At 35.1% G+C, this 24,463-nt stretch overlaps 1 protein-coding gene, 1 long non-coding RNA gene and 1 pseudogene across 3 annotated transcripts; 2 read left to right on the top strand and 1 right to left on the bottom strand.

The window, feature by feature from the left end:
- Positions 1 to 396: 396 nt before the first annotated feature.
- On the top strand, positions 397 to 2,449 carry LOC132303892 (uncharacterized). Of its 2 annotated transcripts, XR_009481427.1 has the most exons (3): positions 397 to 723; positions 816 to 991; positions 2,207 to 2,449. It is a non-coding gene; the product is annotated as an uncharacterized LOC132303892 (long non-coding RNA). The 2 variants fall into 2 exon arrangements; XR_009481425.1 differs by lacking the exon at positions 2,207 to 2,449 and having other exon boundaries at positions 816 to 1,347.
- A 96-nt stretch (positions 2,450 to 2,545) lies between these two features.
- LOC132303891 (F-box/FBD/LRR-repeat protein At4g00160-like) lies at positions 2,546 to 6,333 on the bottom strand. Its single transcript, XM_059801334.1, has 5 exons — positions 6,176 to 6,333; positions 5,019 to 5,103; positions 3,992 to 4,883; positions 3,737 to 3,883; positions 2,546 to 3,017 (listed from the first exon to the last, which is right to left on the bottom strand). Exons 2-5 carry the CDS (start codon positions 5,084 to 5,086, stop codon positions 2,718 to 2,720), a joined length of 1,407 nt encoding a protein of 468 aa, XP_059657317.1. The 5' UTR covers positions 5,087 to 5,103; positions 6,176 to 6,333; the 3' UTR covers positions 2,546 to 2,717.
- A 416-nt stretch (positions 6,334 to 6,749) lies between these two features.
- On the top strand, positions 6,750 to 17,027 carry LOC132305351 (uncharacterized; annotated as a pseudogene).
- The last annotated feature ends 7,436 nt before the right edge of the window (positions 17,028 to 24,463 follow it).

The following is a 24,463-nucleotide window of genomic DNA, read 5'->3' as shown; positions in this document are numbered from 1 at the left end:
ACAGAAATCGGAGTTGTCATCCGGGTATTTTCTGGACTTCACTTCACATTTGATTCTTTTGCTGTATGCATGCATGTGACAATGTAACTTTTGATTGCATGGTCTCCTAGATTTTAATTTTTATTGAGTTTATATCTGTCGTTGGTCTACATGCCTTTTCCAACTTCCATGCGGATGCCAATAGATCTATGTATTCTTGGACCACTAGCTATTTGGATTTCGTAGTCAAGGCTGCTCCTCTCTGTATTTTCTCATGCATGTTTGGGTGATTTCTTCTTAGGTCATATTTTATATATGTATGTTTATTTTCCGAGCCACCACAATGTATGCATAATGCAGGGTGAAGTTTTGAGATCTTCTCCATCCATTTGTTTTTTTTTGTCTTGAATTAGGTCATGCAGCTTGCTTACATGTACAACAAAAGTACTTGCAAGTGTGAGGTCCATTGACGTTCACAAATCACCAGCGAATTCAACCACTAATGGTTCTTCAACAATCTGGAATGTACGTGCCTCTGGTGATATTCAATGTATGAAAGCGGATGGAAATGAAAACTATGCATTATTTGGCGGGTGTGTTTCATAACTCTATATTATAAGCTTGTTGGTTGTTTACAAAGTGATACGAGAGGAATGATCATTCCTTGCTCTACAACTCAAGAAGGGAGTTCAAGTTAATGTGTGGGATTTTGACAAATGTACTAAGATGTGGACTGCAAAATCTGTAAGCGTCTTATGCATTTTAAAATTAAGAAATACTTAATCTTCATCACCATTTGACCCAAGACTCTGTATTGTTGTATTTTCTGTGTACAGCCTGCTAAAACAATCTTGGTATATTTACCCCAACTTGGTTTACATCTACAACATTCTTAAAGTAAAGATGACCATCGCAAATTTGTGGCTGGCACCACTTCCCACCAGATAACTTGTGACAGCTAACTCCTCTCCTATGTTGTGTGAAACCCCAAGTTCTAATATTCTGTCCAAAGGTAATTCTTTTGGAATGTTACAATGACCAATAAAGTTAATATTTTCCAGTGTATTCTGTTCTACTGGGTTGATTAGAATTGTGGGGTAGTTTTAATAAACAAGCAAATAATTTACCTTTACAAATATGCTCTATTGGGCTGTTAGAATTTTGGTTTCCCACTCTGTTCTTCACCTTCTTGTTTATAATTGATCATAAATTGTGATCAAGAATGGGATTACCGAGAATATTGACTAGTGGTCTTGATGTGCCAAATGTTGCATCATTATGAATTTTCTGATTCATGTATTTGTGTGTTCATATTTCTATGTATTTCTGTATGCTATTTATAATAATAATAATAACAAATTCTATTCAGATGAAGTATGAAATTTTAGAAGACATGGAAGTAAGATATTTTTTTCTGGTAGTTAAGTGGAGTGATTTTTCTGAAATTAGTTTTCATCTCTCAACATGAGGACCGGGAACCTAATGTCTCTGTACCATTGATGCCCAATACTTAGGAACTTGTATTTTTTTTTCCCCCCTGGGTAAGAGACTCACATGCTTAAAATTGCCTCAAACTTAGGCTTGGAAAGTAACTAGAAGGAAGCTTTTAGTCATTATGAACTTGTAATTTCGTGACGGATGTAGTTCTCCTCTTTGGAGATCAGTCAGTAGGCATGTCTATAATAAAGTTGATCTGAAGTTCTGATGTTCTTTAAATCAATGATGTCTTGATCATTAGGATTTCTGACGTGCTTGACTTGAGGCAAAAGCGTTACACTCTCTCTCTCTCTCACACATACACCCCATCACACACATCCTGATCATTAGGTGATCATTAGGATTTCTGACGTGCTTGGCTTGACTTGAGACACAAACCTTACACACTCTCTCTCTCATACACGCATCTACGTCCTGATCATTAGGATTTCTGACTTGAGGCAAAAACATTACATTCTCTCTCTCACGAACGCGCGCAACACACACACATAGAGAGCTAGTATTGCATATCCCTTACTCTTGATTGGTCAGAGGTTATTAGTAGTATCAGACAATTGTTTGTTGGATAATTTGTTAGTAATCCACAAATATATAGGGATCTGATTATAAAATAAACTAATTAAACAATATATTGAGGGAAGTTAGTTACTTTAGATCCACGGCAAAAACTTACCCAAATGATGGTTTTACCGGCCACTTGGTAACTTGTAATCCTTATTATTTTTTACAGGTTTGCCTCTATGATATATCTGCTCAAAAAAGGTCAGTTATGTCATTTGATTTTCGCGAGACCCCAATTAAAGCAGTCACTGAAGATCTAGATGGTCATACAATATTTCTAGGAAATGGATCGGGTGACCTTGCTTTTGTTGATGTACGAACAGGTATTAACAGTTTCGAATACAAATAATTCCAAGAACTTGATTTTCTATGTATTTTCTCTGTATGTACATGTGGGTCATAGCATGGCATATTGAAATGGTTCCATTGATGTTTTTGCATTTCGGATTCATTGTAATTGGTCCAAGTTAATCCTTGCAATTATTGCTTGAGTGAACGGGCCAGATAATTAAAGAATTACCAAAGCTGCTCTAGCTTATACAAATAAAATAAAATAAATGTTCTACAATCCAACATACAATACAATACCAAATAAACTTACAAGGATGTAGGAGAAATAGCTTATACAAGCATATAATTAAAGAATTACCAAAGCTGCTCTAGCTTATACAAACATATAATTAAAGAATTACCAAAGTTGCTCCAGCAGGAAGTTTGGTTCCAAGCTTCTTGGCGCGCTTTCTGGCTGTCCTTTTCTCTTTGGTTTCCATGAACTCCCATGGAGTTCCTATAAGAAGTGGGTCGCGAGGATCAAAAGTAATCTTCTCAAGATTGACAGCACTCTTAATTAAATACATTGCAAGCTCATAATCACTTTTACGCCCAACAAAACCAATTAATTCCACCACCTTAAGGTACTGATGGGGCCGAGATGTAAACATGCCACGTTCTGTTTTCTTGAGGAAAGAAACAAATCGCAGCTGTAACAATGAAGAATGGGGTCATATGGTGAGCAGACTATAAGCATACAAAACCAAATTACCAAGCATCAAATCACAATTCTTGAAGTTGAAAACACGACATTGCGAGAATCAATAGAATAGCCACCACAAGCTCCAAGGCTATTATACATATGACTGAAGACCATTAGCATAAAAAACCAAATTACCGACCATCAAATCACAACTATTTTAGTTAGAATCACAACATTTCCAGACATAATGGAATAACCACCATTGGTGAAACCGATCGCGTTAGACATAAGAAAACACTGCATCGGAAAGGAATTCACACTGTTCTTAAGAGCAATAAGACTGAATCTAACCAAACTGTCATAGACCTCAACAGGTCCTAATCTGGGAGGAGTTCTTGAACAATCATGAAATAAAGCAATCTAAGAACATGCAACATATTAAAAGACCAAGGCAGTAAAAATTAAACCAACACGGGAACAACAGAATGACATTCAGTTATAAAATACTTGAACAAGAGAATAGAGCAAGCTAAGCTAAACACTGTTAGAGCATTTTTCCTATTACTAGTTGTAATTTTGTAATAGCTATAAAAAAGCAATTAATTAGAAAATTGAAAGTACTTAAGTTGAAGCACAAATGAATCAAAATTTCCATTTGAAAATTCAATCACGAAAGCAATAAACCTCACAAATCAGAAATGCAGGTTGTGAAGTAAAAGTTATTACCTGGAACACAAATTCAGACAAGAAAGGACATGCCTCTATCAGGGGAGTAAAAACAATAAGGTCTTCACCATCCATTATGCCAAGTAGCAACTCCAGTCGCTTGAGTTTATTTAATACAGGAAATTTAGCAACTTCAAATGTACCCTCCTACATAAACCAAAGAAAAAGTAAATCAGCACAGCTAAGCTAAGAAGTAAAAAGAATAAAATAAAAACGAATGGGAAGAGATCAAATGAATCAGTTAAACTTCCTAACCCATAATGGGGTTGTTATCTGCAGCGCAAGGCTTTCTAGCTGAGAAAGATAGCTTGAAATCTCCAAACACTCGTATATTAGATATTCACAATACTCACCCCCGATATACAAATCAATAGGTAGCTGGACATTCTTAAATGGCAGGCTTATTTTTGGTCCGTGGTACCTAAATGACATGAGATTCATAGCAAAAATCTCAATACTTTCCACATTGGAGCAGTAAATTATCTCCAAACGCTTCAATTTGATTGATAGATCAGGAACTTTCAGATTTACAAGACTATCGGATTTTTTCACAAACAATTGTTCCAATAACGGACAGTTAGTTAAGAAGTACTCAAGAACTTGTCCATTTACATTGACGTCTATCAGCAGGAGATTGGTCATGAAGTTGCAGCTAGTAAACCCAAGAGACAATGAATGTGGGTGATTTTTAATACTGTATGGGTCAGGAAAATTGTATTTCTTCTCCTCTCTACTACCTGCGACACCTTCTGACAAGTCTAACTCAAGCCTTCTAACTCTCTTTTCCATTGCAAAGTTAACCCAATTGTCAATATCAAGTCTACAAGTTTCATCAAGATCAAATTGAACTCTAAATTCATCTATTGTTGGCGCGTTGTGCGATTTTAAGACTTGATTAACCCAACTCAAATACAATGGCCTTTCTACTTCAACGTCCTTTTCTCCGAGTTTAAGTCCATATTTTATATGTACGGAATCAAAGTTCAAACCAGCAATGTAAGTCCACGTGTATCTCCATCTCTTTGATAGCAGACTTGTTCGTCCAGCTTCTTTCATTGTCAATAGTGACAAGATTGAAACGAGTATAACATCGGGAAGTCCACTAATGTGATCCTCCAAACACAACCCTCCTTTATCATCCTTCTCACTATTCCAATTAAAGATTAAAATTTATTAATAATTAAAAAAAATGTGAGATAACAGAAACACCACAGTAGTGCTGAATTTTTGTAACAAAATTTCTTCATTTATTTAAGAATAAAAAATATAAAAGAGATGGTACCTTGCGTTTTGAGCACAACATATTGAGGTGGTTTTCTCCATGGGATTTGAACTTACAGTTTTCTGCATAATTTAACAAATAAAATCTGCAGAATAACAGCAGGGAGAGAAGATGAACCGATTAGAGATATAAAACCCAAACAAGAGAGAAAAAGAGAGCAATTTTTTGGTGGTGTTGTGTATAAACAAACAAGACCAATTTTTGCTAGCTTTATTCGATGGAGAGGAAAAGAGAACAATTTTATAATAACTTGGGTCTGCACCAAGTTGGAAAGTAATGTTAAATTGGGTTTCTACCAACTTGGAAAGTAATACTAGTAATAATATATTTCCTGTGTCTTATTAGGATTAAGCCAACTTAAAAAAAAAAAAAAAAAAAAAATACTACGTAAGAATAATAATATTTGGCACGGCCTGGTCCAATTTTTAAAACATTGTACCAACTTGGAAAGTAATAATGGTTTCTACTGGAAATAATAATACGTTTCTGTGTCTTATTAGGATTAAGCCAACTTGATACCCATTTAACCTTTTTAAATATATATAAATATATATATTACGTCGTAATAATATTATTTGGCACGGCCCGGTCCAATTTTAGAGACATTATACCAACTTGGAAAGTAATAATAATAAGTTTCCGTGTCTAGGATTAAGGGAACTTGATACCCGTTTAACCTTTTTTAAAAAAAATTTAATAATAAAATAAAATTTGGCATGGAATACTCACCGGTTTTGCTTTTGCTGCAGGGCATATTTGGAAAATACATATATATATATACACACACACTAATAGGCGTATTTGTCAACAGTCATCATTGTTTCACATTAGATCTAGATCTAGTTTATACTGAATATTATATTATGACGTTTTATTCTTTGAGAGTGTTGGAAAGTACAAAGACTCAAATGTATTATTATTATGACATATTTGGTTCAATGTTTTTAAAAGCATCTTCCGAGAATTTAAAAAAAAAAAAAAATTTTTTGGAAAACTATAAAAGATAACTTGTTCTAAAAAAAATAAAAATAAAAATCTGTTAAGAAAGCTATAAGACAGTTTTAAGGTTTAATGTGATCGATCAATAACGAAATCCGTTCTACAAGAAGGAAAAAGAGCAAATACAGAACAAATTTAATGATGAAACCACAACTTACAAGATCTTATAGATTCGCACCGCAGATGCCTCGCACTCGCGATCGCACCATAAAAGTCGTGTTTGAGAGAAACAGGGAGTTGTATCTCGTATGCGGAGGGCTCTTCATGTGGTGGTGTTACTGAATTAACACATCTGACTCGCCCTGCTGCAGGCTTCTAGATCTAACCTTAAAGGGTTATCATTATGTTTCAACTTTTACAAACCAACGGTTGAGATGCTTTTAAATCTAATGGCTGAAATTAAAACGCATGATCAATTGTAAGTGCAGAAGGACAGTCGTCGTGTCAGTAGCCTATTGGCTGCTTATTTAATATATATATATATATATATATATTTTAAATTTGCACCACCCCTTGCAGCAACGACCCACCATTTCTTACAAACCAGTTCACCAACGACTGCCACTACTCCGACCACATTGTACCCCAATTTTCGATCAACCGTGTATAAATATCCGTACTTTTGCTGAAAAGGGTGGCAGCCGCGAAGAATTAGGGTTTCGGCGAGGGGACAGAGAGTAGGGGGTGTAGTGCTGGTGGCGGACGTCAGGTTGATCTCAAAAAGAGGAGGCGATGGGGGAGATGTCGGTGCAGAGTAGGTCAGAGGATGTTGGTGGACAACATAGCCATGAGGAGGAGCAGATTTAGACCCATTGTGTAGCCATGAGGAGGACACCATAACTTGTGTTTGGGCTCAATTGGCTCTGCTTTTCAGGTGGCTGATGGTGGTGATACAAGGGGTCAGGGGTGTGGTGATGAACGACACCATAACCTGTCCTTCTGCAGTCGCGTCCTCAAAACTTATTTGAATGAATGAAGGATTTATAATTTGAGGGTTGCTATCCACAGTGGCGGGACTGTGGTAGCTCAGTCTCCTTTAGCCACTTTTTTCCTAGACTAGTTTCGTCACTTTTTTTTTGGTCTCTAATTTTCTGCAATTACTCTATTGTCCTTGCACCCTTCCCAAAAAAAGAAAAGAAAAGAAAAGAAAATTCTGCAGCATCTTCCATGGTATAAGTATGATGATAATAGAGAATAGAGTAATTCTACCTGCACCCCTGAACTATTCTAATATCCCACACACGCACACGCATCTCCTCTACGTTTCATAATTTCACTTACCTCCCTAACTAACGGTGTCAGCATGAACAATTCTGTACAAGGTCAATTTTGCCCTTCCAATACTTAAAATGACATTTTTAACCTTATTGACCAATACAAATTTACAAAATTACCCTTAACTTATAAACTCAAAAAATTTAATCCAGTGTACTCATATTATCGAACCCAGAACACCATTCACCGATTGCATTGAGCCCACAATATTAATCCACGCACTAAAAAATCTTCTCTGTATCTTTCTGAACTGAAATCCCCTTTACGTTGTAGAATCCTAGCCTCCCTCTCTCAATTGGAAATCTCTCTAGTTGGAATTTTTTTTTCGGAAATCTCTCTACTTGGAATTTTGTTTTTGGAAATAACAATTTTTTTTTTTGGAAATAACAATCTCCTCTGTATTTTTTTTGGAATTTTGTTTTTGGAAATCTCTCTCTAATTTTTTTTTTCCTGATTTGATTTGGAAACAAAAAAGAAACATAACAATGAATTGAGTCGGGTTTCCAGCGAGATCAGGTGAGTTCCGGGGGAGGAATTGTCGGCGGTAAACTGATCATTTATGAACCTTGAGATCGACGGAGATGGAGTTTTCCGGCGATGTTATGACTCAAATTGCTGAAAGGTGACGGTAGTCACACGCCGCCATCGGGTTCGATCTTCTTGTTGCCAATACAACACATGATTCAGATTTTGGGTTGAAGACTTAGACACCTCATTCGACTTCATCAATCTTCATTCTGTTTTCCCAAACAGACCTTGCAACTACAACGTTTTTTTTTTTTTCACAATTGGATCTTGGGTCTGCTAGTGGTGTTGTTTGCAAAGGGTGATTGTGGATGGTGGTTGGTGGTTGGCCGTGGTGGTGGGAGGTTGAGGAGGAGAAACGGCGAGATCGGTTGTTGTGTATTCCGTCGGTGGCGTAGTTGCTTTGTCGCCGGCGATAATGAAGAAGAAAGAAAGAAAGAAAAAAAAAGAAAAAAAGAAAAAGAATATATATATATATATAGATATAGTGTGTGGGTATATATATATGTATGTGAGGGTAGAGAGAGAAATTAAATGGTGTTAAGAGGGTGTAAAAGTCTTTTTAAATTATAAATTTTAATATATAATTAAAGGGTAAAATAGTAAAATTACATATTCCCGTTGGAAAATTAGACGGCGGTTACTAACAAGGGATGTAGGTGAAATTATGAAACGTAGAGAGGGTGTGTGTGAAATATTAGCATAATTCAGGGGGTGTAAGTGAAATTAACCCTAGAGAATAACATATCTAAAAGAAAGTGACCACATAAATAGTTGGGGTTTGTAAGTCTGAAACTATTCTCTGAGAACTGTTTTCATAACTACAAATCAAGTAAACTCTTAATTGTTAGGAAAATATCTATATTGAGATTCCATAGTTGTTAGCACTCCTTTTTATGATTTATGAACTCTTTGGGCCTTGTTAATAAAATTATGTAAGTTTGGCCAAGCTTATAATTATATGGGCTTTTCAGTTAATGAGTTTGTTTCATACAAATTGGGCCTGTTTTAATTACGAAGGGTACTTACTCATCGTTAGTAAATAAATATAAATTTGTAAATACTTTGTCAAATGTTTTATTAAATATTGAAACTATTTCACCCGACTTGTGAATGTTGAATTTTAAGTTGATAAAAAAATAAAATTAACTTGTCGACGAATCAGCGAATAAATAGGTCCTCTCAAATTTTTTAGACTAGTCTGTACAACATTATTAGAAGTCAATGGGCAAATAATATTTTATACCATATTATTCACTCACATGACACCCTAGATTTAAAGTGTGCTATATAGACCTAAAAAACAACAATTGGTCTCTTAATTTTATAACATTATTTTACTAAACATGTTTTCATGTTATTTCAAAAATTTTACAACATAATTTGCATTAGTAAACATGCTTTCAATCACTGTCGAACACTCCATAACAAATAATTAATTTCTGTTTCGAATGAAAACATACACGGACTACAAATGAGCGGAAGAAGAGTTGAAAGAAATCATAGAATAAAGATAAAGATGTGTTGAAATGGAGAGGACTTTTAAAAAAGCTTTGCTCTACCATTGAGAAGGAGGTGGAAGAGTCGACCATTTTGAAATTACTCTTGATTTCATTTCAATCAATTTTAATTTTCGTTTCAATTTGTCAATTGGTGGAAGAGTTGACCATTTTGAAATTACTCCAAATTTCATTTCAATCGGTTTCAATTTTTGTTTCAATCGGTTTCAATTTTATCCAATTTCACACTCTGGGCATATTTTCTTTGAAAATATATTGTTTTCTAGTCATCCAATTTTTGTTATATAAATTAAGACACATCTTGCAATATTGAGTTTTTTTTTCTGCATTATGTTTAAATGCAACCTCTAGCTTCAAAAAATAGTTTAGGGATAAAGAAATTCCTTGCTTCCCTGGTAAAATAATACCATAAAGAATATATCAAGAATCAGGGATGGAGCCAGCTTGTGCCAGGAGGGGCAAGTGCCCCCCCCGGCGGTCCCTGGCCCATTAAAATTATTATTATTATTGTTATTATTATTATTATTATATATAGGTATAATATTTATAAAATATTACTTTGTGCCCCCTTAAAATTTATTTTTTTCAAAAATACCTTTGGAAATGAATTTTTTTTCACACATATAGGTATATAATTTGTAAATTATTACTTTGTGTTCCCCCAAAACTAAATTCTGGCTCCGTCACTGTCAAGAATACATGAAACTGAAGCCTTTTGGAAAAGTAGCGCTACTTTTCATGTTGGAGTTGGTGGGCAAGTGAATACAAATCGGATACGCTCACATATATTCAACTGAATTAGTAAACACACAATTCAGAAGCACTCACTTCTGTAGAACTGAATTCTTTATCTTGTATTGCTCAATTGTTGTGTGTTTCATACACTTACATGACTCGCCTATTTATACTACTTAATGGATACTTCTAGTACATGAATTTAATACATACAATGAACCAAAATATTTCATATGAACAAAAATGTTCCATGTATTAGCAATTATTATTATATTCTTTCTACCTTCCCAAGTATCACTTGGTTTTCTTAAATGAATCTAGACGAGTTTAGATTAATCTTTCAACATCCCCCTTAAGCTAGACTTGTGTAACTCCAAGTTTCTCCTTCAATTGGTTAGTGATCGAAAGAATACGATTAAAGTATTCTTTTACACTTTCAGAATCTTTCGTCTTAATCATATCGAATTCAGCTCGAATAGCTTGCAATCTCACCACTTTAACTTTATCTGTACCCATATAAGTGGCCTGTAACGTATCCTATGCTTGCCTTGTTATAATGGCTGTCGAGATTCTTTTAAAAATTACTTCATCAACTGTTTGATAAATGAAGAACAATGTCTTCTTGTCCTTCTTTCGATTCTCCTTCAACTTATTGAGTTGTGCTTGACTCAGTCCTGTTTGATTCTCCGGTTCTACAAAACCGTTTTCAACAATTTCCCATAAATCTACTTCTATATTGAACTCAAATATTAAAAAACAGAGGTGAAACAATCACACTTTGAAAGGGTCAAAGCATTCGAGGAATGTTTTTTGATCTACCAGCAATTATTCTACAGAGATCGAGAGTAAGTCTGAGATCAAGTGCTATTGGACGAGATGTTGCAAAGTCCGAGGATTGTCAGCTATTGATTTTTGGTAGAACGATAGGGTGTAAGCTTGAGTCAAAATTCAATGTACTTTGTTTCAAACATAGTGAATCGGTTTACTTTGAACTGCACAGTGCACGAGGTTTTTTTCACGCAAACAATTGATTTATTTTACCAATTGGGGTTTCCTCGCTAAAAATTCTGGTGTCATACTAACTCTATTACTTTGCTTTATTTTATCTTGTATGAGATTAATTGATAAAATAAGTAAAGTGAGTAAGACACATATCTGTTTCTAAAAATATAAAATTTTCCTAATCTTCTGTTGCATAAACTCACAATTTATACTTATAAAACATAAAAAAATTAATATAAGTACATTAAAATAATATAAAAGACTAATTAAATATTTATTTTAGTACATAAAATAATGAGTTTTGTGCACTTATCAACCTCTGCAATGTTTCCTTTTCTTAATGTTATGGTTTGTTTGATGCCCAAAAAAAAAAAAAAAAAAAAAAAAAAAGTGTGAAACTAGCTTTAATTTCTTTCGTTTGAATGGATTTAAAAGCTTTGGGCTTTATTCCAATATGTTTATTTGGGCCTTCCTTGAATTCATACAACACCTTCCTACACAAGGGCCCCAAGTAAAAACTTGTGGCCCATCGTTGATGCTCTGTAGTTTGTTTGACTTTCTTAAAAAAAAAAAAAAAAAAATAAATAAAAGAAGAAGAAGAAGAAAGAGGAAGACTATATGAGATAAAAGAAAGGAGAGAATAATCTAGACCTAACTAATCATATTTGGTTAATTAATAAAAAAGAAAAGAAAAAACAAGAAGTAGAAAAGAAAAAAAAATTAATGAATTTATTACCATCCCTTTATATATAAATGTTCTCTTTTACAAAAATAAAGAAAATAATTCATCTTAAGCAGCTAAAGGTATTATAACACGATTGGCATGATATATAAATTTACTTAAGTACTAGTTTCGTGTTCAGCTCATCAGTGGGACTAACAGAATATTGATTCCAAAGGGTGCACTAATAAATAGTTCAGCAACAAGTTGTTGGCTTCAGATTCAATTGTTTGAATTTTGTTTCAACCAATCCTAATTTTTTGAGAGATGACAAAACCAACTCATCAATCCCTCCAAATTCTTCCATTTCTTTTCTCTTCCTTCCACAATTTTATACCAATCACAAAAAAAACATAACCCTTCATTTCATTTCATTTTTCCATTTATTTCCTAGCAAACAAGGCCTAAGTGACAAAGACCAAAACTTATATGGTGATTAAATTAAAATTGTCTTAAAGGATGAGAGATGTATTGTATAATTACAAAAAATGAAAAAATTAAATTGCTTCACTAGAGAAAAAGATGATGGAGAAGTTATGAAGTGAACTAGACATGCCATGTCATTGGTATTTCCGGCCAATAAAAACTCAACATACAATAAAATTGATCCCCACACTTCAAGAAAAATTGCTCAAAACTATCTCTCACAAACTGATTTGTTATATTTATTTGTTGTACGTACTAACAACATGGTATGCCCAACTTACTCTATAGCTACTCAAGATAACGGGAAGAAACACCTCCTCGTGTCATGAGAAAAGAAACAAACAGACCCACTCCAGCCCAGGCTAGCCTTCTGGGCTACCGACAGGCCAGGCAGGACGTGGCCTAATTTTTTCAAAGAAACCCGAGACCTAGAACACTGTGTAGCCCAGTCCAGACCAACCCATCCTAACCCCTAACAAATTCTCTTATAATTTTTCTCCACAAAGGAGTGACATAATTTTCAGAATCCTTAACAACACTACGTTGGAATGGGACAATACTTGGGTCCAACCCAGGTTGGATGAGACCCAACCCAGGTTGGATAAAAATGGGACAATACTTGCGTCCAGCCCAGATTGGATGAGACCCAATCAGGTTGGATGAAGTTCGGTACATGGCCCAATCACATTACGACACGTGGCTGCAATTAATATAAAATTAAAATGAATATTACCCGTCAATTTCCTGGTATAACCCGTTCTTACTCTCCATCCCCATTTTCAGAACTCTCCGCGTCAAACTCATCGTTTTGGCTTGCTGCATCTTCAATCCCCAAAACAAGTACCACCCAATCACAAAGTTGGCCTGCAAACACAAAATTAAGCCAACCATGGCAATCAACACCCAAATTCAAACTCCAACAACCAAATCAAGCAACCAAATAGAAGGACCGAACCACCAATTCGCAACCGCAATCATCCATTTAGAGCACCGCGACTGCAACTTCCTAGCTTCCATTTTCTTTCCCTAAAGCCTGAGATTCGTAGAGCTCGAGCTCGAGCTTGCCGTCAGCCACAGTTCGAGGAGGAAAAAGGCGACGACAGTTCGAGGAACATCCATGTAACTATCTGCCATGCTTGATTCATCGCCGGACTGAACTTCGCCGGCCACTCGTCGTCACGCGACACGCGCCCTTTATTCTCCGGGTAATGAGGTCTTCGTCAACCTCTCTATTCTCTGCGCCGTGAAGTCGTCGACTGTTCTCTCTTATATTGCCGTCAACCTGCCGGGATTTCCGGATTCGGCCGAGGCTCTGCCTCGCTGTCGAGTCAACTCGGTCTCCAACAGCCACCAATCCAACACCACTCGATCTATCCTCTCCATGCTCTTCTTAGGACACCTCGGCGACACCGGATTACACCGACGACCTCAACTCCGGTTACTTCTTCGCCAACAGCCACCTAACGAGAATCGAATCTGAGGCAGCCGAAGGTGGAGGACTTGAGAGGAGGAGGAAAGATGACGATGAAATGGGTTTCATGAAATAGCAACTAGTTATACCGAAAATTGATGGATAATATCCACTTTAATTTTATATTAATTGCAGCCACGTGTCGTAATGTGATTGGGCCACGTACTCAATTGGATGAGCTTCATCAGACCTGGGTTGGACCCAAGTATTGTCCGTTGGAATGTCCTGGTTGTCCTCCGATTCGAGCCCTAACTTTCGATGGTCTTGGTCTCGTTGGTAATACTGATACATACTCGCGTCGTATGTCTTGTTTCAATCTAATTCATCAAATACACTTTTGATTATATATATGTGTATACATACATACGTATTTATATTCTCAAGCATTTTTTGTATGATTGTATTTACTGTATTCCAGTTCTATGTTGTTATTTATATATTCTATTCACAAATAGGATAGTTCTTTCTTGTTATTTAAACATGTATCCAAATTCTTCGTTTAGCATTGTGCTGTTATAGTGTTGGTTTTTAGTTAAAGATTGCATATTTAGTTAAAATTCTTCGTGGACGAAGTACTTTAAGCTCCTTACTGAGGTCAAGATTTTTGTGCATAATCTTCAAGAGAATAAATTGCAATATCTACCTATAAAAAAACAGTAAAGTTTGAACTGTCATTCATCCCTCTCTTGTCATCTCTCTAACCCCTTGGTATTCTGCCACTTCTTTTGTTTAATATTCTTAACATTGATTTGTGGTACAATTCTCATAACATTGTTTCCTATGGGTTTAAGTACATCAAAATTTATAACAGAGTCGTTTTCTTAACATAGAATAGATTATTGTTGAAGATTAAAATAATCATATTTATATCTTTATATTGTTTATGAAAATTTAGCCACTTGGGTGCACCTAACAATCAGTGCAGATGCTAAGTGGATCAACTAGGTAAGGCAGTAGTGTAGTCGGTGTATACTAGTGTCACAAAATGACGTTTATCTGTTAAGTAAATTATTCTTTGAGGATTAGGGAATGCATTTCCATGATGTCCTATTAACGGTGATCTTCGTGTTCAAATTTCCAACGCTGGGACTGCCGACAGTAGGCCTGGAGATGATGGTATCATTGGATTGCATATGTTCAGGAAACAGAAATCGGAGTTGTCATCCAGGTATTTTCTGGACTTCACTTTTGGTATCTATCTTTGCTTTATAGGCTGTTACGCTCTTTTGCTGTATGCATGCATGTGACAATGTAACTTTTGATTGCATGGTCTCCTAGATTTTAATTTTTATTGAGTTTATATCTGTCGTTGGTCTACATGCCTTTTCCAACTTCCATGCAGATGCCAATAGATCTATGTATTCTTGGACCACTAGCTATTTGGATTTCGTAGTCAAGGCTGCTCCTCTCTGTATTTTCTCATGCATGTTTGGGTGATTTCTTTTTAGGTCATATTTTATATATGTATGTCTATTTTCCGAGCCACCACAATGTATGCATAATGCAGGGTGAAGTTTTGAGATCTTCTCCATCCATTTGTTTTTTTTTTGTCTTGAATTAGGTCATGCAGCTTGCTTACATGTACAACAAAAGGACTTGCAAGTGTGAGGTCCATTGACGTTCACAAATCACCAGCGAATTCAACCACTAATGGTTCTTCAACAATCTGGAATGTACGTGCCTCTGGTGATATTCAATGTATGAAAGTGGATGGAAATGAAAACTATGCATTATTTGGAGGGTGAGTTTCTATATGTTTCATAACTCTGTATTATAAGCTTGTTGGTTGTTTACAAAGTGATACGAGAGGAATGATCATTCCTTGCTCTACAACTCAGGAAGGGAGTTCAAGTTAATGTGTGGGATCTTGACAAATGTACTAAGATGTGGAGTGCAAAATCTGTAAGCGTCTTATGCATTTAAAAATTAAGAAATACTTAATCTTTATCACCATTTGACCCAAGACTCTGTATTGTTGTATTTTCTGTGTACAGCCTGCTAAAAACAATCTTGGTGTATTTACCCCAACTTGGTTTACATCTACAACATTCTTAAAGTAAAGATGATCATCGCAAATTTGTGGCTGGCACCAATTCCCACCAAATAACTTGTGACAGCTAATTCCTCTCCTATGTTGTGTGAAACCCCAAGTTCTAATACTCTGTCCAAAGGTAATTCTTTTGGAATGTTACAATGACCAATTAAGTTAATATTTTCCAGGGCATATCTGTTCTACTGGGTTGATTAGAATTATGGGGTAGTTTTAATAAACAAGCAAATAATTTACCTTTACAAATATGTTCTATTGGGCTGTTAGAATTTTGGTTTCCCACTCTGTTCTTCACCTGCTTGTTCATAATTGATCATAAATTGTGTTCAAGAATGGGATTACCAAGAATATTGACTAGTGGTCTTGATGTGCCAAATGTTGCATCATTATGAATTTTCTGATTCATGTATTTGTGTGTTCATATTTCTATGTATTTCTGTATGCTATTTATAATAATAATAATAATAATAACAAATTCTATTCACATGAAGTATGAAATTTTAGAAGAAGACATGAAAGTAAGATATTCTAATCTGGTAGTTAAGAGGATGTAGTTCTCCTCTTTGGAGATCACTCAGTAGGCATGTCTTTAATAAAGTTGATATGAAGTTTTGATGTTCTTTAAATCAATGATGTCCTCATCATTAGGATTTCTGACGTGCTTGACTTGAGGCAAAAGCGTTACACACACACTCTCTCTCTCACACATGCACCCCATCACACACACGTCCTGATCATTAAGATTTATGATGTGCTTGACTTGACTTGAGGCACAAACCTTACACACTCTCTCTCATACACACGCACCCACATCCTGATCATTAGGATTTCTGACTTGAGGCAAAAACATTACATTCTCTTTCTCATGAACGCGCGCAACACACACATAGAGAGCTAGTATTGCATATCCCTTACTCTTGATTGGTCAGAGGTTATTAGAAGTATCAGCCAATTGTTTGTTGAATAAGTTGTTAGTGATCCACAAATATATAGGGATCCGATTATAAAATAAACCAATTAAACAATATGTTGAGGGAAGTTAGTTACTTTAAGTCGACGGCAAAAACTTTCTTTTACCAAGCCACTTGGTAACTTGTATTCCTTATTATCTTCTACAGGTGTGCCTCCATGATATTTTTAAGTTATGTCATTTGATTTTCGCGAGACCCCAATTAAAGCATTCACTGAAGATCTAGATGGTCATACAATATTTCTAGAAAATGGATCGGGTGACCTTGCTTATGTTGATGTACGAACAAGTATTAACAGTTTCGTATACACATAATTAAAAGAACTTGATTTTCTATGTATTTTTTCAGTATGTACATATGGGTCATAGTTTGCCATATTGAAATGGTTACCATTGATGTTTTTGCATTTCGGATTCATGTTTGTAATTGGTCAAAGTTAATCCTTGCAATTATTGCTTCAGTGAGTAGTTGAATATTTTGACATGAAGAATTTTGGTGGAACTAAACTTGCGCTGGACGGGGTAAGGATAATTAAAGAATTACCAAAGCTGCTCTAGCTTATACAAATAAAATAAAATAAATGTTCTACTATCCAACATACAATACAATACCAAATAAACTTACAAAGATGTAGGAGATATAGCTTATACAAGCATACAATTAAAGAATTACCAAAGCTGCTCTAGCTTATACAAACATATAATTAAAGAATTACCAAAGTTGCTCCAGTGGGAAGTTTGGTTCCAAGCTTCTTGGCGCGCTTTCTGGCTGTCTTTTTCTCTTTGGTCTCCATGAACTCCCATGGAGTTCCTATAAGAAGTGGGTCACGAGGATCAAAAGTAATCTCTCAAGATTGACAGCACTCTTAATTAAATACATTACAAGTTCAACATCACTTGTAAGCCCAATAAAACCAATTATTTTTTTAACATGAAGACCGGGAACCTAATGTCTCTGTACCATTGATGCCCAATACTTAGGAACTTGTATTTTTTTTTCCCCCTGGGTAAGAGACTCACATGCTTAAAATTGCCTCAAACTTACGCTTGGAAAGTAGAGAAAATACCACTAGAAGGAAACTTTTAGTCATTATGAACTTGTAATTTCGTGAAGGATGTAGTTCTCATCTTTGGAGATCAGTCAGTAGGCATGTCTTTAATAAAGTTGATCTGAAGTTCTGATGTTCTTTAAATCAATGATGTCTGATCATTAGGATTTCTGACGTGCTTGACTTGAGGCAAAAACGTTACACACACTCTCTCTCTCTCTCACACATACACCCCATCACACACGTCCTGATTATTAGGATTTCTGACGTGCTTGACTTGACTTGAGGCATAAACCTTACACTCTCTCTCTCATACACACGCACCCACGTCCTGATCATTAGTATTTCTGACTTGAGGCAAAACATTACATTCTCTCTCTCACGCACGCGCGCAACACAAACATAGAGAGCTAGTATTGCATATCCCTTACTCTTGATTGGTCAGACGTTATTGGAAGTATCAGACAATTGTTTGTTGAATAATTAGTTAGTGATCCACAAATATCTTTATATTGTGGATAACTAACAAATAATCATATTTATATCTTTATATTGTTTACGAAAATTTAGCCACTTGGGTGCACCTAACAATCACTTGGGTGCAGATGCTAAGTGGATCAACTAGGTAAGGCAGTAGTGTAGTTGGTGTATACTAGAATCACAAAATGATGAAAATTATTCTTTGAGGATAAGGGAATGCATTTCCATGATGTGCTTTGATCTCTCTTTTTTCTCTTGCTTGGCATGATAATTGTGATTCTCTCTAGTTGATGACAATATGTTGACCACAAAAATATTGATATATTAGAATTTTGACCTTTTTCTTTTGTTGCAGTTGTTAGCTGTTGCAAGAAAAAGTGCTTTGGTGAGTTCCTTCTCGAAACTATGAAAACTTAGATCACATTTGATTCTTAGTTATTATTTAAGATTTATGTTTAGTAGTTCCTCTGATTGATACTTTGTATATCATATTTATTAAACAGATTCAGGTGTGTAGTCCTATTAATGGTGATCTTCGTGTTCCAATTTCCAACGCTGGAACTGCCGACAGTAGGCCTGGAGATGATGGTATCATTGGATTGCATATGTTCAGGAAACAGAAATCGGAGTTGTCATCCAGGTATTTTCTGGACTTCACTTTTGGTATCTATCTTTGCTTTATAGGCTGTTCTGCTCTTTTGCTGTATGCATGCATGTGACAATGTAACTTTTGATTGCATGGTCTCCTAGATTTTAATGTTTATTGAGTTTATATCTTTCGTTGGTCTACATGCCTTTTCCAACTTCCATGCGGATACCAATAGATCTATGTATTCTTGGACCACTAGCTATTTGGATTTTGTAGTCAAGGCTGCCCCTTTCTGTATTTTCTCATGTATGTTTGGGTGATTTCTTCTTAGGTCATATTTTATATATGTATGTTTATTTTCCGAGGCACCACAATGTATGCATAATGCAGGGTGAAGTTTTGAGATCTTCTCCATCCATTTGTTTTTTTTGTCTTGAATTAGGTCATGCAGCTTGCTTACATGTACAACAAAAGGACTTACAAGTGTGAGGTCCATTGACGTTCACAAATCACCAGGGGATTCAACCACTAATGGTTCTTCAACAATCTGGAATGTATGTGCCTGTGGTGATATTCAATGTATGAAAGTGGATGGAAATGAAAACTATGCATTATTTGGAGGGTGAGTTTTTGTTGGGAAACGTGCTAGTTTTTAAAAACTTTTCGAGAGATTTAAATTCATAGATCTTAATTCATTACATAGAGACAAGTTTTATGCAAAAATAAAACATGATGTATCATTCAATTAAAAGATTGAATACTTACATCAAGGTTTGAGTAAACCTTAGATCTCTCCTCTAAAGTGAATGTTCTCACTTATTGTAGATCCCTTAGCAAGATGCATTCTCCTTGGATCTCCATCTTCTTGGGAATTGTTTTGCCTTTAGGAATCACTCATATGCCTCCATGAATGACCTTGGGAAACTAGGCTTGTGGGAGCCTTCATTAGATGAGAACACTAACCCTAATTTTCTAGAGAGAGAAAATTTATTCCTTTTTCCTTCTCATAAAAATCACACCCCAAAATATACATAGACCATGTATATATATAGGCAACATAAAGATAAGGAAAATGAAACTATAAATCATTCTCAATCTCTAATTTACATATCTCAAATCTAATATGATTCCAATATCAAGTTGGGCTATGAGTGAGAATCCTTTGGGCTTATTATTTTTATTAGCTACAATGAATTAATAATTGGCCCGGTCCATGGACCCTATTAAATTAATTCATAAATTAATTTCTACTCCACTAAAAGAAATTAATTGAACTCCAATTAAATAATAAATAACCTCTAAGTCAATGTTGCACTTTGACCCCTCTATGCATAATTAGTTATCGGATAAATAATGCCATCAATCCGACTACTTAATTAATATATTTATTTTGGTACCTTTGATTATTTCTAGCTTGATCACAATAAAACATTTGTTTGACAAAAAATAATAATTTAAATAAATAAATATATGATAAATCATTTTGTCTAAAAATATACAAAGGCCTTCGAATTTACTTTGTGATCAACCATAATCAATACAAAATAAATACAAGTAGCAATAATGCAAATATTGAAAATATAACCCTCTAACTATTAATTACATAACTACCCAAAGTGTCGGTCTAAGGATCCCGAAGAATCCGCCGAACAAATCAAAGTAATTATTAAATAAAAGAGTCTATAATTTTCTCATGCTTAAGAGTCAAATGCTATGACGGTGATAGGGAGCAATTGCATACGATGGCTCTCGCAATATATCTCAACCTAACGCGGATCCAGTTCAAGTCTTAATTACTTATGAGTCCATCCATAATTACCGACTATGAATAATTTATAATTACTATTTATATATCATACATTGATTGCCATCACATACATATATATAAATATTTCTCGTAATCACAGGGACACTATCAATTTCATAGTGAATCGAAACATAATACATTGAATTCACCAATTATATAAATCATAAATATTTCAGATATGTCAGGAACATATGTCACTATAATCTAGATAGGAATTTGCTATGCCAGGGCATATAAATCCCAACAGCTCCCACTTGCCCTCATAGCCAATTCAAATTGCACCTAACTCCAATGTTATCCAGATGATGATCAAAATTATTGATCAATAACACCTTTGATAATGGATCAACAAAGTTGTGTTCTAATGCAATGTTCTAGCCACAAGTACATTTTCCTCATAGCCAATTCAAATTGCATCTAACTCCAATGTTATCCAGGTGTTGATCAAAACTATTGATCGACGACACATTTGTTAATGGATCAACAAAGTTGTGTTCCAATGCAATGTTCTTGCCACAAGTACATTTTCCTGCCGGACAATATCATGTAGAACATGATACTTCCTATCAGTGTATTTTGTTCATCTATGGAACCTTGAGTCATTGGTTTGGACTACTTCTGCACTATTGTCGCAATATAGCTCGATAGGCAGGCTAGTATGCTCCATAACGTCTAAATCAGTGAGATCAAACCAATAGGCTTATTTTGCCGCCTTTAAGGCTGCAATATATTCCACCTGCAGGTTTGAGTCAACAGTTGAAATCTGCTTAACAATCTACCAACTGATTTCCCTTCCATTAAGTGAACATACACTAAGTCATGAACCTCATAGTATCTACTTCTGATTGAAAATCAGAACTAGCATACCTAACTAGGACCATATCATCACATCCATAAATGAGTATGATATCATTGATTCTCCTTAGGTACTTAATGATATTTTTCACAACAGATCAGTTGTCAAATCCAGTATTGGACTGATCTTTACTGACTATCCCTACTATGTAGCGGATGTCCTGTTTAGTATAGACTATAGCATATATGAGACTCTCATATGCCGAAGCATATTGTTCCAGTCTCATTTGCTCAATCTCCTTTGATAGTCTTGAAAAACTACTTACTAGATAGAGCAATCCATATCAATAAAGCAAGAACTCATTCTTTGAGTTATGCATACCAAACCTGGTTAAAACTTTATCAATATAGGATTATTAAGATAAACCTATTTTCCTTTTAACCTGATCTTGCAAAAGCTTAATCCTAGGAATATAGCTTACATCTTGAAAATCCTTTATTTAAAAGTAATTGAACAACTACCTTTTTATTGATGACAAAACTTCCACGTCATTATAAATGAGTAGGATGTCATCAATATATAGAATTAAGAAAAATAATGGCATTCCCTTGTACACTCATGATTTATTCACTAAGAAATCTTCTAGTATCTTTTTGTAGATTAACTTGCCTTCCATAGGTATCCCCTTACTAGAAAGTTCTATAAGATCCCAGAATTTATTAGAATACATAGATTCCAACACTGATTTCATAGTAACTCGCCAAAACGATCTGTATCCATATCGGTTCACGCTTCCGTGTAGCTTATTGGGTCCAACTCATGTTTAACAGGGATGTCCATAATGGTCCACCTAAAAACGTGATTCTATCGGTTGGATGATAATCCTCCCACTACATTAATGTACCGATGCAGGAATCTGTGTACTAGATGATGTTGAAGCATCAATAGGGAATTCATATATTATTCTTAATCTCTATAATAAGTGTGTTCACATGTGGTACATCTGGTACTCATACCATATTCTCTAACATTATGCTACTAGGTGTGTGATTCATAATATGATTCTCCTATAGATAAACAGTGAGTGTAAACAATCAACTTTTATCTTTGAGATCATAAAATAATCTATCCTAGTGACTTAAGAGTAGCTATCAAATCTAGCATGCCTATGATCTGCTTCCAACTTACTTGTCCATATCAAACGCACATGTGCAAGACTACCCCATACGTACATGTGATTCAAACTAAGATTTAGTCAAAAACACAGCTCAACGGTATCCTTGAGACAGACTAAGATGGAATGCAGTTCATAATGCGCATCGATGTCATTAACACTAAACTCTTAAATGAAAGAGATAATGTGGCATAACTGATCATAGATCTAACCATGTTAAGTGGAATTCTGTTATTTCTATTTGACACCTAAATGCATTTAGCGTCAATTGCGGAAAACTGGTACATAATACCCTCATTGACCATATAGTCTTTGCACTATCCCAATAAATACTCATATCCTCGATCAGATCGAAGTGTCTTGATAAGTTTACCTAATATGTGCTCCACATCAGTTTTAACCTTCTCAGAATATACCAAGAGTTTAAAATTTGTGTTGCATCAGATAAACTTATCCAAAACGTAAGTAATCTTGCTTGGATGTTCATAAGACCACACGTGTCAGTGTGTACCGACTCCAATTGTCCTTTATGTCTATTTTATCTGGCTGATTAAGCCCTAAGAGTTATCTATCCTTCAAAACAGGGTTCACAAGTTTGGTTTAGGCTCCCCTGCCTCACTAGGTAATTAACCTTCTTTGACCAATCTTTGAATCTCATTTTGATTGATAACAACCCAAAAATAGACATTAAAAATACAATGAGTCAGGAATAACAATTTTTCTCTTAACATTCAATCCAGAAGATGCAACATTAGTTTCTACATCCTGCAAATCTTAAGAGTTTGTGATTATAGTATATTAACCATCTTTCAATGCACCAGAAGCAATCGCATATCTATTCAATTTTATAAAACCAGTTTTACAAAATAACAACACAGTTTTTATAAACCACAAGTGAAACAAAAATTAGATTGCGTCTAACTTCTGTGCATAAAGATAGTTCTCTAATACTAATATCCTCATACTCTCTAATTTCAGATGTAATACTCCCACTGACCTAACTACAACCTTGGCATCAGGTCAAAAGATAAATATATATCCATATCATCAAGGCTTCTGGATTCCTGAAATCCTTACGATGAATTGCAAACATGTTTAGTGGCTCCAGAATCTATCTATCAGGAATTAATAGATGCAACCACATAACATGACTCAATGATTAAATATATATTTTCCTATGCCACGTCATTGCTTAGACAGTTCGTCCTATAGTATTTTAGTTAGTGGCAAAAGAAACAGTTTCATTCGCCCTCAACATACACTGCCTTATTCCCTTTAACCTTTTAGATACCTATGTTTTGTGCTAGCCTAGTCCTATTATCATCCTTCTTCTTTGCTTTGCCCATCCACTTGGGCCTAGAAGAAGATGGTATAGACTAGGTTAGATTGATAGGAACGCCCATACTCTTGATTATCCCTTCATCTGTTACCAATTCTATAAGAATATCAGCGAGTGTGAACTCAAACTGATTCCTTATTTAGTTCACTCTAACAGAATCGAATGAGTTTGGTAACAAGGCAATAATCATGTCAACTTGAAACTTACCACTCAAGTCAGCCCTTTTGATCTCTAGCTAATTTTTAAATAATAAACAATCATTTTCCAAAATTCGATTTCATATTGGAGTTCCTTAGGCTATCTTGATGCTATTCAAGTCTGATATAGTACTTTGGCATACTCTCTATCTAATCTCACCAAAACATCTTATTGACATCTAACATGATGCTTGAAGAAAATAAAATAATGTAAATGTTAGCTTTGGAGCGTATTCGAGGTAAACTCTAGAATATTGCACCAATTTATCTCATTTGCCTTATTTCACTTATTCAAAGCATTAATGTTCTCTTGGGTATCT

Source organism: Cornus florida, unplaced genomic scaffold, assembly GCF_030987335.1.
Source record: "Cornus florida cultivar Cherokee Brave unplaced genomic scaffold, ASM3098733v1 CherokeeBrave_3.0.0_Hap2_Chr04, whole genome shotgun sequence".
NCBI classification, from domain to species: Eukaryota; Viridiplantae; Streptophyta; class Magnoliopsida; order Cornales; family Cornaceae; genus Cornus; species Cornus florida.
This window is presented reverse-complemented; position numbering and strand designations above follow the sequence as displayed.

Excerpts from the sequence above, each read along its gene's own strand:
- LOC132303891 (XM_059801334.1), bottom strand. The coding sequence starts at position 5,086 with ATGCAGAAAACTGTAAGTTCAAATCCCATGGAGAAAACCACCTCAATA. Across the intron at positions 3,884-3,991 it reads AGATAACAACCCCATTATGG|GAGGGTACATTTGAAGTTGC; the intron begins GTTAGGAAGTTT and ends TGGTTTATGTAG. Across the intron at positions 3,018-3,736 it reads TGTCTGAATTTGTGTTCCAG|CTGCGATTTGTTTCTTTCCT; the intron begins GTAATAACTTTT and ends TCATTGTTACAG.